Genomic DNA, 15,292 nt, shown 5'->3' on the forward strand with positions numbered 1-15,292 from the left:
TACTTAAAGCAACTTAGAAGACTTTGTATTACCTGTGACCTGAAGTCCTGGGGCTTGCACGTTTTTATCTAAGAGTAGAGAAAGAACTCCTCTACAGAGCAAATTGAATGGGACAGCGGATGACAAAGAAGGCTGCTTTGGGATTAAACCTAGCAGCCCCACATCACACTTCCATTCACATGTGTATAAAATGTCACTGGAAGAACACACAAGAGACTGTGTGTGGTGGTTGCCTCTTGAATGAGGTACTAGAGACAAGTGTGAGAGGAAAGTTAACTTTTCCTACATACTTCTTTGCACCTGTTCAGTTTCTGGATCTCCTCAAGCCCATGTGCAAAAAATAGATGGTCCTGTTGTGAAATTACCTGTATTCACTATGGAATGGCCAAGGGGGTACCAGCTCCAACTGCCTGGCCTCTAATTCTGGTTAGGTCACGACTAGCCATGGATCCTGCAGCTTCTTACCCAACCTCTCCATGCCAGTTTCATCAACTGTAAAATGGGAATCATGACAGTGCCTCTCTGGGTTACTGTGAGAAAGATATGTTTTAGTTCATGATAAGCTTTTTTTTTTTTTTTTGCAGTATGTGGGCCTCTCACTGTTGTGGCCCCTCCCGTTGTGGAGCACAGGCTCCGGACGCACAGGCTCAGCGGCCATGGCTCACGGGCCCAGCCGCTCCGCGGCATGTGGGATCTTCCCGGACCAGGGCACGAACCTGTGTCCCCTGCATCGGCAGGCAGGCTCTCAACCACTGCGCCACCAGGGAAGCCCCTATGCCAAGCACTTTTAACAGTGCCAGTCTATCTGTGCTCAGTGAGTGTTGGCTGTTATTATTACCTGTAATAATAATAATAATAATAATGATGATGATGTTAAAGGGGAAAATCCATCAGAAGAAAAGGAAAAAATCTGAATACCATTAAGAGCTAGTCCAGTTTTTACTTTCATGGGACGTAGAAAAGAGATTTAGAGTAAATAAAATGGGAATAAAGTTGGGTGACTTGTAAAAGGAATCATCTGAGAGGCCAAATGCTTAAAATCAGAAAACAATAATCACCTGATAAGTATCACCTTCCATATAAAATAAATCCCACCATCCAGCAATCCCACTCCTGGGAATATACCCAGACAAAACTGTAGTTCAAAAAGACACAGGCACCCCTATGTTCACAGCAGCACTGTTCACAACAGCCAAAACATGAAACAACTATATTTCCGTTTTTTAAAAAAATTTAAGTAAATACATAAATCACACCAAGCCTATTAAATAAAGCATTAGACATTACGATTGGAAAAATAACAGTATATCTAAGGACAGCCGCATCAAAATAAAACTAGTCACTCACTGGGAGAAACTAAGGGAAGAGCCAGTGAGGTCAGAGACATAAATTTAACCACCAGAAAATGAGTCATGAACTTGCAATACTAGAACGGAAAGGAAAGGGGGACAGGGTACTCTTTTTGGAGAGTGCTGGGGAGGCCGACATCCTCGAACAAGGCAGGTACCCGTTCTTTTGTCACAGACACAAAACACAACTGGCTGGCAGACAACCATGTGTCTAAATGGCAGAAGATGAGGAGAGGCAGAAGGAATTTTGCAGGAGGGTGGCGACATCACTCAAGAAAGGCCATATTGAGAAGACTGAAGACGACTGCCCTAGGATGCCCTAGGGAGGGGGACATCCCCGGTACAAGTGCCTCCGCCAGGAAAGCAAAGTCCCCACGGAGCCAAGCCCTTCGTACACACAGTCCAAACAACCAACTGCAGCAGGAAAAATTTTAAGACAACCGCATGGGATGGCATTCAGCCCGAGTCCGGAAGCCCACAGCCCGGGGAAGAATGCCTTCAAGCATCCCTAAGCTGCAGCCCTTGCACTGCGAACCCACTCTGTGTCAGACAGATGAGGGAAGGAGGAAGGAAATTCAGACATTCAAGTGGATTATGGGAAAGTGGGGAGCATCGTGCATCTCAATGTGAGAATAACTAAGGTCCCCACAAGTAGAAGGACCAGACAATAAGCTTCTAGGAATCAAAGGAGACAAAGTACAGACCACGTGATTCAACAGCAGAAAAAGCCTGTCTTAGGAAGAAGCTGAATATGAATGCTAGGATTGACCAGGGTGAGAGATACGCTTTGGGGACCAGCAATGTACCAAGCAGTCCAACAAAGCAACAACAATCAAACGGACCAGCCAGGCCTGCTGTGTCAGGTTGTGCAGGTTGCATCCTGCACACGGGCCTCCAGCTGACAGGGTCAAATGGTGGCTGAACTCTAGTCCCCAGGTCCTGAGCCAGGAAAGGGTGTCTTTTTGGACAGACCACCTTTCCATAATTCACATAAACTCATCTTCTATGTTAGAAGTAGGAGTGAAAAAAGGGGTGGCCAAAGACATACAAGACCAAAAAAAAAATAGTTATGTACCCAAATGGCGAGTGGCCACAGACCGTGATAAAGTCACCGACTAGGTGTGACAATGACAGCTAGTGCGTGCAGAGCACCCACTGAATATCTGGTGCTACGCGGCCCCATGACAGATAATCCCATTTTATTATAATTATAGCAATTAGAAAGGATGTGGTTCTTATCAAAAAAGTCTCCAAGGCTAAATTAAAAAGCAGAACTGGAGGGCTTCCCTGGTGGCGCAGTGGTTGAGAGTCCGCCTGCCGATGCAGGGGACACGGGTTCGTGCCCCGGTCCGGGAAGATCCCACGTGCCGCGGAGCGGCTGGGGCCGTGAGCCATGGCTGCTGAGCCTGCGCTTCTGGAGCCTGTGCTCCGCAACGGGAGAGGCCACAGCAGTGAGAGGCCTGCGTATCGCAAAAAATAAAAAAAATAAAATAAAAAATAAAAAAAAAGCAGAACTGGAAACACAGCAAGTCTGGCTAACAGACAAGAAAATCAGAGGAAGCAAAAAGCTACAGCCATAAAATAAAGGACAGGTTTTCTGTGTGAAAATCATATATAACGTTGCCCCACACGGGGTCTTGAATGTGAAGGCTCCACCTCATTTTTTCCACTACTCAGGTTGACCTTACTACCACCAGTATGATGAGAACTTCCCTTGATGAGGGGTCACTGTTTCAGGGAGTTCAGATGTCCTCGTGCACAGCAGGTCAGCAGCGCAGTGCTCTGACAAGGCCACAGACTTGGAGACGACAGGACCTCAGCTAAAATTCTGAATATCACTACTCTTACTTAGATGGTCTTGAGCAAGTAACCCACTCCCTCTGGATCTCAGTTGCTTAAATCTATAAAGCGAAACTCGCTATCCCCATTTTGCAGATGAGAAAACTGAGGCCCGGAGAAGTGAAGAGACTTGCACAAGATCACACAATTGATAGGTAGTAGAGCAGGGACGTCTTTTGACACTAGCCTGGTGCTGTCAGAACTTCTTAAGGGTCAGAATCATGCCTGTCCTAAAGCTCTACATGAATCTCTGTTGGTTATCTCAAAATAATAAGTACATGAACATGTGTAATAAATGAAAGGTTAAACATCTCTAATGACAAACGCATCTTTCAGTTGGTCCAAATTAAAAGTAGGCTGATATAGGACTTCCCCCCTGGTGGCACAGTGGTTAAGACTCTGCGCTCCCAATGCAGGGGGCCCAGGTTCGATCCCTGGTCCGGGAACTAGATCCCACATGCATGCTGCAACTAAGAGTTCACATGCCACAACTATGAAGCCAGTGAGCCACAACTAAGGAGCCCGCCTGCCACAACTAAGCAGCCCGCCTGCTGCAACTAAGACCCAGCGCAACCAAGTAAATAAATAAAACTTTTTTTTTAAGTAGGCTGATAATAAAACAAAGTAAAACTCTTTCCAAATTATCTCAATAGACCTAATGTTTTTAGGTACGTACTTTTGAGCATTTCTCAAAAATACATAGCTTATAAATGCTAATAAATAACTTATTTTCCAAACAGACCTAAGTAAATGCTGGGGCTTAGAGATCAGTTTGCCTCAGTAATTAATAATAAAATTTTAATTTACATTTCAAGGTCCCCATTAAGTAAAAGGGTGGATTCTCCCTGCAGTGGAACTGTCTTGACTAAACATGTTTAATCGAATTGTGCAAAACCCAGAAAAGTTCAGGGCCCCTTAAATAACAGAGCTTCAGCAAGCAGCCAGGGATCTTTTTGGACAAAGTTCTCATAAGTGGAACAAACTGAGAAAGATGTTAAAAATCACAGGCAGCACTGAAGTGCAGAAAAATATATTTAGGCATCAAAACCCAGAGAACAGAACCCTGCCTTGGGGAAGAAGGGTCTTTTATTTCTAAAGTTATTTTCAGAGACCGGAAGACCAGAGCAAGAAAAGGACTACCTGCATTTTTTCCAATAAGATAGGCTATATATTAAAAAGCAGCCGTGTAATAAATGCATTCACATAAAATGACTCTGTAATCGTTAAAAGCACACTGGCATAAAAATATAGAAATTTTAGTATAACTGGTTTGATGTAAGAATAAAAGTATTTAAGGTGTCAGCTTTTTGCTTTCTAAACTCTTGAGATTTAGCCAAAAATTATTTTGAAATATCATTAAAGAGGACCTTAACTAAGGACAATTTCCTATTTACAAATATAAAGTAGAAATCAAGCTACTCAGTGAATCATAATTAGGCAGAAATTAAGGGTTCCGAGCATATGCCTACATCCAATCTTAAAAGGAGTTATGTAAAAATGAGCCCATACTCATAAAAAAACATCTGCAGGGATATACATTAAATGTTACTCAGGTTGTTGCTAAGGAGTGGGATTAGATCATTATCGGGAAATACTCAAAATATGTTGTGAGGTAGACAACCTAATGCTGGTTGGAAGAGAAAGAGAGGCAGGTTGATTTTATTTCTACCAGTTTATTATGTGTGAGATCATTGCGAGGCAAATGCAGGGCACTTTGCTAGGTACAACAAGGAAGACCAAGATGAATCAACAAAATCAAAAACCATGTCCTCAAAAACTCAAAAAAGCTCACGACCCAGGAGCAGAGGTAAATACATGTTCCAACAACGAAGTACAGAATTCAAAATGTGCCACAGTACTGACATGAAATACAGAATGGTATCAGGGCAAGAGAGAAGAGAGAGTAATTCTAGATAAGTGGGATCAGGGAAGCCTAGACAGAGATGGCCTTTCCAGTGGGCTTTCGATTTTGGCAAGTGAATGATGGGGAAAAAATAAAGTCAGTACTGAGAAGTACTTTCATGCATTCATTCAATCAACTGTTCATTCATTCATTCAGTTCTCTCTTCATTCATTCATTCAAGCCTCCTAGGCACCCTAGGAGGCAGGTACTCTTAGCCCTGCTTTAACACGCCAGAAATCTCAAGGTTGCTTGAGCTCACACAACCAGTAAGCAGAAGAACCAGGACTGAACCCAAGCTTGTGTCTCTCTGCTGCGCTGCCCCTCTAGACAAAGAGAAAACAACTGGGCCCTATAGGCTAAGGAAACAGGATGAACAAGGTCACAGAAGAGGAAACTTACATTTATTAAAAAGAAACCATTTATTAAAGGGTCTCCATGGATTAGCCGCTGTATGAAGTGCTTTTTACATGGAATTTACTTATTTTTCCCATGAAACGGTCATTATCACATCTATTTTAAGGATGACAAAAGGAAGATTTAGATAGGTCAACTATCAGGTCAAACAGCTCATAAGTAGCAAAACGGAAATTTACACCAGGTCTGAGTCCAATCCCAGGTCAAGCCAGAAAGATGGATAGCTTTAGGTGCTTATTTAATCCCTAAAACAACACTTTACATCTGGTCCTAGTGTTTTTCTCATTTCACGGGTAAGAAAATTTAAAAACTCAGATAAGGTAAAAGTAACTTGCCCAAGGTCAGAGAACTGGTAAGAGGTGAACCCAAAATTTCACGTAGGCAGCCTGACTTCAGAGCCAGAATTCTGATCCTGTGACTAAACCACCAGAAAAACAATGAATGGAAGCCAAATCACAGACAACTTCTAATGTCACACTGGGACTCTGTCAGCTATGCAAACTCACTGAAGATTTTTGCTGTGGAGAACATGATCAAATGATGTTTTAGGAATAAAGACCTTCAGTAGACATATCAAAATTAGATTCTTAACATTTAATATGACATGGAACACCCTGCTTGTAGAGCTTTTCAAATAAGGTTAAACATTGTTTCAATAAGGTTTGTTTACCTAAGAAGGTCATCTGTGTAGTTACTCAGCAAGCACTCAACTGTGTAACCTCCCTAAAGGGTCAAGTAAATTACATTAGATTTATCCATCATTACATTTTTCTACAGATTTCTTTACACAGTGATGTGGAAATTGCAAATTGAGCAACTAATCATAGAACCTGCCTTCCCAAAGCAAAACAAGAAAGGAGGAAAGGGGGGGGGGCTTCCCTGGTGGCGAAGTGGTTGGCAGTCCGCCTGCTGATGCAGGGGACGCGGGTTCGTGCCCCGGTCCGGGAAGATCCCACATGACGCGGAGCGGTTGGGTCCGTGAGCCACGGCCGCTGAGCCTCCGCGTCCGGAGCCTGTGCTCCGCAGCGGGAGGGGCCACAGCTGTGAGAGGCCCGCGTACCGCAAAAAAAACAAAGAAAGAAAGAAAGGAGGAAAGGGGGTAAAAGATCAACAACGGAAACAGGTTTGCTTTTAACATTTCATTTTTGCCTTTTGGCTATCATGCACAGCAGCTTCTACCAAACATTACCACAAGGTACCCAGCTGAGAGGCCTGGGACTGTTCACAGACAAAACAGGTTCAACCTTCCACAGCAACACGCAGAGTCTGACTCATCGGAACAGCTGGCATCAATTCTTAATGAGTCCCAGAGCCCCCAAAGTCCTTCCTACTTCTTTTTCCTGCCGGAGAGCCCCTTCTCCTTTCCCTTTACTTTCTCTGTCCCAAATTCCTGAAGACCTTCCCCATACCGCCTCTTAGGGAATCACTGCCAATCCTTTCCATCCCGAGGCCGACTCGGAGGTTTCCCCAGGGCTTGAACGCCGCCACTCACCAGGTGCAGGGCCAGGGGCAGCAGCAGCAAGAACAGCCACAGGTAGAGGTGGCAGCTGTTAGTGAACTTGCTCTGGTCCGGGTCGTGGTACCAGCCCCCGGTGAGCGCGGCCCACACGCCCTGCCGAAGCAGCAGCAGCACCCGGGACGCCATGCCTGCGCCCCGGGGCCGGCGCGCGCCGCGCGGCCCGCTGCCAGCCGTCCGCCGCCCGGACGCTCTCAGCTTTAACACGCGGGCCCTCGCGCGGCGTCACGGACGCCGCCGCCGCCGCCGTCGCCGCTGCCGCCCCCTCCAGCTCCTTCCGCCCCACGACCGAAGCTCCAACTGCTCTTCTGCCCGCACCCGCGAACCGCGGCGCCGGAACCGGCTGCTGCCGCCGGGCAGGTGGGCGCCATGTCCGAGGGAGGAAGGATTTTCCCAGGGTGCTCAGAGGCGGCTGCTGGGAGGATGCTCCAGAGGCTCCTCCCAGCGCCCGCCTAGAGTCACTCCGTCGGCCTTCCTTGGGGGAGGGCGGCGAGGGGGGCGCGAGGGTGAGAAGAATTTCTGAGTCCCTCCAGCCTCTTCTCTTACCTCTGTCAGCTCCCCCCTACCTCTTCACCTCATCTTCCTATAAGGGAGCGTGGAAAGCTTAAAAATCAAAGATGTTCTCGTGCAGAAGAGACAAACCAGGACATGGTCCTTTGCCTTTTCCTTTTTTTGCAGCCTGCACCAAAATAGTTATGTAACTCCAGCTCCTGTCACACATTCCTCAATGTAATTTCTTGCCCTGAGCACTGCCTGCCCAGCTTCATTCTCCTTAACTGACCACTCACCCCAGACGTTCTACTAGCTAAGCTCTACCTGCACCCTTGACCCTGATCTCTTTTCCTCCCTGACCTTTTCTCCTCCTCCCTTGCTGTTGTCCACCCTGGCAGATAACGAAAATAACCACCTTTTGGGAATAATTTCAGTTAGGCTACCTGCCTTTTTATATATTTCCTAGAACATAATCCCAGGCATCAATCGGGTATACTGTTTAGATAGGAAGACCCACTAGAAGGTATCACTGAACTAATAATTTTTAAGCTTTTATAGTAGAGAAATTTCAGATTCTCTTCTGAAAGCAGGTTTTCGACAGGGAAGAAATAAAGAGGAACTTGCTTTCTTAGAACGAGGAGAGGAAGCTCTCATTATTAGTCACTGATAACCTAAAGTAAATGAGCTTCACGTTGTTGCAGCGAGCAGGCTTTGGGACGCGTGGAGATAAAAGGGAACACGACTTCCTTACGTGTGAGCAGCATTAGCTTGTGTGAGTTAGGGCCTTTGGGGAAGAAGGAGGATGAGAAAGACGCTCTGATCCCCAAACATGTCTTTTCTGCATCATGCTTACCTCACCTGATATATGCACCTGTATATGCCCCGGCCACGCTCTGGTCTGCAGCAGCTTTTGCTCTTGGCCACCTTAGGCAGGCCCAGTAAAGGCATACGCCTCCTTATGCGGAAATGAAACAAGGGGAGGGCCATCCTGAGGAGCAGGTCTGGGACGTGGAAGTCCGATGTCACGCTGGTGTGCAAGCCTTCAGCTTTAACCGCTCTTTACTCACTCAGCATTCATCTGTAGGAATGACTAACCAAAATATAATAACACTGCTTTCTGTACTGAAAGAATCATTTTCTCAAAGGTACAGAGGATGCTTGTTTTATATGGACTCATCGTTTGAAACCTACCAGGCACTCTATACATGTTGAATGAATCAATCGATCGATCGATCAACTCCACAGAAAAGACCCACATTAAAGGATTACTCTCACGTGCTTGGGTCCAGAAGAAATAGGTCCATTCTTGCACTGAAGGAGTGCCTTTATTCATTCTGATTATTCATCCTTTATTCATGCCTGATTCATGGGAATATTTATTGAGCACCTTCTGTGTGCCGGGCATTTTGTTGAAGGAGAGAAAGCGAATATAAAAAATATATAGTCCCTACCATGAAGGAGTTCACAGACTACAAGGGGAGACGGGCAAATCAACAAAGACTTGCAATTCAATGTGCTGTACGCTACGATGGAATCGAATATATGTCTCCTCCTGGAGATGCCCATATGGAAGGCATACTGCTGGAAGGTACGTCCTGCCCACCATCCCTATGCTAGGAGCCACTTCAAGGATGCAGCCTTGAGAGAGTAATGTGTGGTTGAGACCATATGGACTGTATACCTGACTGAACCCCATTAAGGCCTCTATATAAACTCTAAGTTTCTGGCGGGCAGGCGTGGAGATCTACCTGTCTTGTGGCCACCCAAGACAAGCCTCGTATGTAAGTTCTCTTGCTTCTTAAACCTGCCACCTACCAATCAGGAGTGGCTGCCTCTTTCTTCATCTCTTTCTTGGCTTCTTTTGGATGGATTATGTTTTATTATTGAAACTTTTTATATTACCTTGAAAGTCATAAACCTGTAAAGCTTTTTTTTAAAGAGGTCAGAAATATAAAGTAAGGTATTTCTTTTTTTTAATTATTTTTAATTTTTAATTAATTTTTAATTTTTAAATTTTAAATATTTTAATTTTTAAATTTAAAATTTTAATTTTTAATTAATTTTTAATTAATCAATTTATTTTTGGCTGCGTTGGGTCTTCGTTGCTGTGCGGGGGCTCTCTCTAGTTGCGATGAGCGGGGGCTTCTCTTCGTTGTGGTGCACGGGCTTCTCATCACAGTGGCTTCTCTTGCTTCATTGTGGAGCACAGGCTCTAGGCACATGGGCTTCAGTAGTTGTGGTGTGTGGGCTCAGTAGTTGTGGCTCACAGGCTCTAGAGTGCAGGCTCAGTAGTTGTGGCGAATGGGCTTAGCTGCTCTACGGCATGTGGGATCTTCCTGGACCAGGGCTCAAACCTGTGTCTCCTGCATTGGCAGGTGGATTCTTAACCACTGCGCCACCAGGGAAGTCCTAAAGTAAGGTATTTCTAATGGAGGTAGAATTATACAGTAGAGAGGATAATGTCAGGACGTGGAGGACACACGTGGAGAAGGAGTACAGAGGAGTGCAGGCGTAGGGTAGGTCCTTCGTGTAGGAGTCGGAGGTGAAGCAGAGATTATTTATAATGATGCAGGGATTTCATAGAGCATCCATAAAGAATTTGGAGAGAGCAGAGAAAAGATAGGCTCATCCTCAGTCAGTAGGCATGAAGAAGTATGGAAATAAGGACAAGACTGCATTTAGGAAAAATTCCTAATGAATAGAATACTAACCCTTCACTCCAAGATCATTTGAGATTTTCCCAAATATGCCTCATTCTGCCTAAGAGTAAGCATATAATGTAAGACACATTTTTGGTTCTTTTAACTGCATATTATAACTCAAACAGTCAAGTTTGAAGTAGAAAACACCAGTTTTTTATTATTTTATTATTTTTGTTGTTATTGCTGAAAACAGTGAAGAAAAAAAGCAGAGTGGCCTTTACTCATTTGTAGCACTAGGTGGCACCAGAGCGCTGCATCCGAGGCAGTAAAATAGAACCCGTGGCTGACACAGCAAAGCGAGAAAAGACTTTAAACGAGGGGGAATTCAATACTCTGGAAAGCTTGCCTCCGAAAGGACACTTCTTCTTTCACCTCATTAGTTTATTCATGTCTTCTGAAGGCCACTGTGGCCTTTATTTGTCTAAAACAATTTTTTAACCTTATATACAAATGAGTGTCCCTGAAGAACAGAATAGAAATAGGACCCAAAGTATATTCTAAAATCTAATTTTAAAACTTTTCAGAAATAAAAGAGGACTTCACCTAAACATTAAAAGGGTGCATCATGCCCCTACCCCCAAAATGACAAAAAAAAAAATGAACATTAAGATAGATCCTAGGGCAACTGACATCTCCAATCAGAGCAGGACCTTGGTGAACTCACTCTCCCACAAAAGCAATGAAAATACAGGCAGAGCAACTAAGAACAATCATTTCAGAACCCTAAAAATTAACCAAAGCCATAGATTGAACTGCAAATCATCCATCCAAGAGGAACTATTGAACTTAGGTAAGACAGTAGGGTCTGTGACATTTTAACAGGGGCTATTCTCACCCCTCCTCCATCCCAAGCTCAGTGACTCACCCTACAGAACCCTATGAAAAGATAAAAGGGTGTCTTTAAGCTGAAATTAAACGACACTAGACAATAACTCCAATCCACACAGAGCAATAACAAGCACCCGTAAAGGTAACTACGCAAGTACATATAAAAAAAGTACAAATATATTTTTGTTTATAACCCCTCTATTCTTATATCTGCTTGTAAACACAACTGCATAAAGCAAGAATTCCTGTCCAGTTATTCTTTTAATAAGCAAGATATACATTTTTATTCTGTGAAGGGACTAAGTTTTGGGAGTTTACTTGTTACTGCAGCACAACCTACCCTAATACAGAAATTATTACCTTGAAATAGTGTACAAATGTAATAAAACCTAAAATAGTTGTCATTGGCTTAGTGGCTGTTGAGCAAGTGAGGAGCAAGGGAACATCTTGCAGGCTGGAAAGATGGAGACCCAAGTTATGCAGCATTAAGTTATCTGGTAAAAGTGTCCTCTTCAGGGACTCAGATGACCTACCAACAGCTACTGAGCCTATGACTCTGGAGAAAAAAATCGGGAAAGAAAAAAAGAAAGAATGTGTGTGCACATTGACTGTTCCCGGTTGCATTTAGCAAAAAATAATTGAATGATTTCAAAGCAGAACACCAGGGCCCTGAATGGCCTCAGCATGGCGTAGCTGATTCACCAGCCTAAATGCCTGCTTCTTACTTGGAAATAAATTACAATAGAAATAAATTAATTTCTATTGCGTTGTTACTAAAATGGGGGATCCATTTGCTACTGCAGCTTAGCCTACCCTAATTAACACAAGAAACAATGAAAATAAATTAAGCATTGAACTCAAGGAAAAGAATAACAACTACAAACCCAAGGAAAGCAGATGGAAAATAGTAACGAGTATAAATGCAGAGATGAATCATTAGAAAAAAGAAAAACAATAGAACTAATAAATAAATACAAAACCAGTTTATTTAGTGGTATTCTTACTGTTATTATAGAAAACCAGTTTGCCCAAGAGCATTATTAGAAAAGAAAATCCTCCCTGAAATAGATACTCCCTGGAGGATTTCCCTCACTGAACTTTCAACTCTATCAAGTGACTTGAGAAAAGATTAGGAAGACTTCAAATAATCCTGTACGTAGCAACCACAAAACAATACTTGACAGTTACAGGACACATTTCAGTTTTCAAAGTACTTCACATTCATCAGCTCCTTCAGGTTAATAAAACCAACCTAAAAGGTAACAATAACACCCAGAAAATCAGGAAGTTCACATGATGACACAGATGCTGTGGCTTTGGGCCCTGGAAATTCTTACAGAAATTAAAACTAACACTGAGGCAGGAGAAATCGTGGCAGCAGGAATGGGTGGAAGCAGGGTGCTTATAACTGGTATGTTCCACCTTTATGTTTAAAGGAAGAAAAGGTCAGCTGGGTTGATTTAAGATTTCTGAAGAAATTTCAGCAGAGATTTAAAAAGACTTAGAGAAAGAGATTACTTCATCAAAGAACTTTGAACCATGTAGATCAGTGCTGAATTAGCATATGCTGAAAGCAGTAATTAAGAAAAAAAATTCTTGGATTTATTTAGTGTTTTTCTTCTAAGAATTTCAAAAGAGCTGTTTAATTTTGTTATCATTAATTCTCATGGTACTCCTCGTATTCTTAAGTGAGTATGTTAATATTCCTCTAATTTTATATGTAGATTAAAAAATTGGGCTGTTGAAACCAAAGCTCAAGGTCTCTAAAAAGGTCAGTGGTGTAAATCTGTTGTGTGTCTCAGTCTATTTTAGGAAGGTTAGACCCCCAAGATAGATCTGATGTGCAGGAAACCATCATTTCCATAGAATGAATACCATAAAAGAGAAACAGAGTAAATTTGTTCAGAGTAGAAAAGTCAGCTCACAAAAACAGACCCATGAGTCTGTGAGCCATGAGTCCAAGAATTAGACATTCTGATCAAGAACATGAACTTACTGTATGTTTTGTAATGTAACTAGCAAGCTGATGGCACTAAATAAAAATGAAACATAGCAAGTATAAACCCATTAGCCTATGGTTTATTCACTACAATCTTAGGAGGATGAGTTGCTCTTTTTTTTTTTAATCATCTTTGTCCTCTGTTTAATATTTCTAGCAGTTTATGAAGAATTAGTCATTATATTTGAAGAGTCTAGTAAATTACAAATAAAAGAAAGCTAATTCCGATAGGACAGAATGTACAAAAATGGCAACTCAGAGCGGAATGGCAACCTTCCTATCTCAGGTCCAAGGTCATGAGCTTTGTAGCTTTCCTTTAGAAGGCATATCGTAAAGAGTTTTAAAAAGACCTTGGCTTTCTGAAACCACTCAGGTTTTTACATTGTTATATTATTCAGTGAAGTAGTTCATTGTGCATCTGAGTAGCCCTGACTGGAATCTGTAACTTTAAGCGTGGACAGGCAAGGGGCCAGTCCTGTCCAGTGATTAAAGTTACAGAAATTCTAAAAATCATGATGACTCTGTCCAAAGCTGAAAGCCAGCTGAAACTTTGGGAATAAACAGCAACCGGACACACAGACTGAATTCAAAGCTTCAGCACTTAGAGAACATGCCAATAAGTGTTAACTTATTAAAATTGATGAATCATCATCGTCATTGTCATCATTATTATTATTCATTTAACCCCACATCTTTAAACTCATGAAAAGGAAGCCAGAGAACCGGATTATAGCACAGGGAACCATGTGCAATATCCTGTAATAAACCATAACGAAAAAGAATATATATAACTGAATCACTTTGCCGTACAGCAGAAATTAACACAACATTGTAAATCAACTGTACTTCAATAAAAAATAAAGTAGTCTAAGTAAAAAACAAAACAACAGCAACAAAAAGTACTCCATGCTGCCTTTTGCTCACTGCACTCACTTATAACTCCGCAGCTACAACATTGAGGTAATGAGCTGGGCCTTACACTGACAACGGGGAAGTCAAAGTACATTGTGACCTCTTTTGTGGTATTTGCTCACTTAATCTTTCTCCAGATAATTGCTTGTCCAATCCTTTCTCTCCTTCAAGTCTTTGCTCAAATCTCTCCTTCTCAACGAGGCCATCCTGTCTACTCTGTTGACCACCACAAAATGCCCCAGTTCACTCCACCTTCGCCCCCATTCCTGATGCATATTTTCTTGCTTTCCTTTTTATTTTTACACAGTATTTATCAAATTCTAATATGCAATGTAATTTGCATATTTATTCTATTTCCCACCTACTGCCTTTAAAATACAAGTTCCATGATAAAAGAGAACTTTCTTTGTTTTGTTCACCTTAATATCCCAAGTACCTAGATTACTGCCTGACACTCAAAAAAAAAAAAAAAAGATGAACCTAGTTTTTGTATATATTCTGTTCTATTACTATTGCAAACTATCTCTATTATTACTTGGCTTTCTTGTGGCATGGTCCATGATGAATGAATATCAAATTGGGCTTCCCTGGTGGCGCAGTGGTTGAGAGTCCGCCTGCCGATGCAGGGGACGCAGGTTCGTGCCCCGGTCCGGGAGGATCCCACATGCCGCGGAACGGCCAGGCCCGTGGGCCATGGCCACTGAGCCCGTGCGTCTGGACCCTGTGCTCCGCAATGGGAGAGGCCACAACAGTGAGAGGCCCGCGTACTGCCAAAAAAAAAAAAAAAAAAGCATTATGTTTTATGATGTCATATGCCCAAGACGCTTGGAAATTACCATCCCAACTTTTAATTCTGAACACCCTGTGAAAATTTTAGAATTTTTCTGGCAGGTGAAGTTGATCTTGGATGGGAAAATATACCAAATGGAAGCCAAAAAAAAAAGGATAAACATGCTTTCTGTTGAATTTTCCATTCGAATGGCTCCTCTATGAATAGTAATGAATATTAAAATAACACAAGCTGACATTTATTAGCACTAATTCAGTGCTATGCTTTAATATACTAGCTCAATGAATCTTCAGAACAATACCACGGGGCAGATACTGTTCTACCATTTTGCAGAGACAGTGGAAAAACATTTAGAGTCATGTAACAAGTAATGACAAAGTCAAGATTGGAACCCAGGACTGTCTGCAGACTCTTGCTGTTATACCAAATTATACCACATTGGTGAAACACCACACACACACACACACACACACACACACACACACACACACACACACACACCATTTCCCAAATATAATCCAAGGTAAATAATTCATGACGGCTGGCAT

The 15,292-nt window shown here is 42.6% G+C and overlaps 1 protein-coding gene across 1 annotated transcript in view; it reads right to left on the reverse strand.

Moving 5' to 3' along the window:
• Positions 1-7,391, reverse strand: part of PCNX2 (pecanex 2) — a 273,090-nt gene extending 265,699 nt beyond the window's left edge. Inside the window, exon 1 of the mRNA XM_027094137.1 lies at positions 6,998-7,391. Coding sequence (XP_026949938.1) covers positions 6,998-7,150 — 153 coding nt within the window. The 5' untranslated portion in view covers positions 7,151-7,391. The remainder of the gene's footprint in view (positions 1-6,997) is intronic.
• Between the last annotated feature and the right edge of the window lie 7,901 nt (positions 7,392-15,292).

This window comes from Aethalodelphis obliquidens, unplaced genomic scaffold (genome assembly GCF_003676395.1).
Source record: "Aethalodelphis obliquidens isolate GAN/ISIS:26980383/991018 unplaced genomic scaffold, ASM367639v1 scaffold87, whole genome shotgun sequence".
In the NCBI taxonomy this organism is placed as follows: Eukaryota; Metazoa; Chordata; class Mammalia; order Artiodactyla; family Delphinidae; genus Aethalodelphis; species Aethalodelphis obliquidens.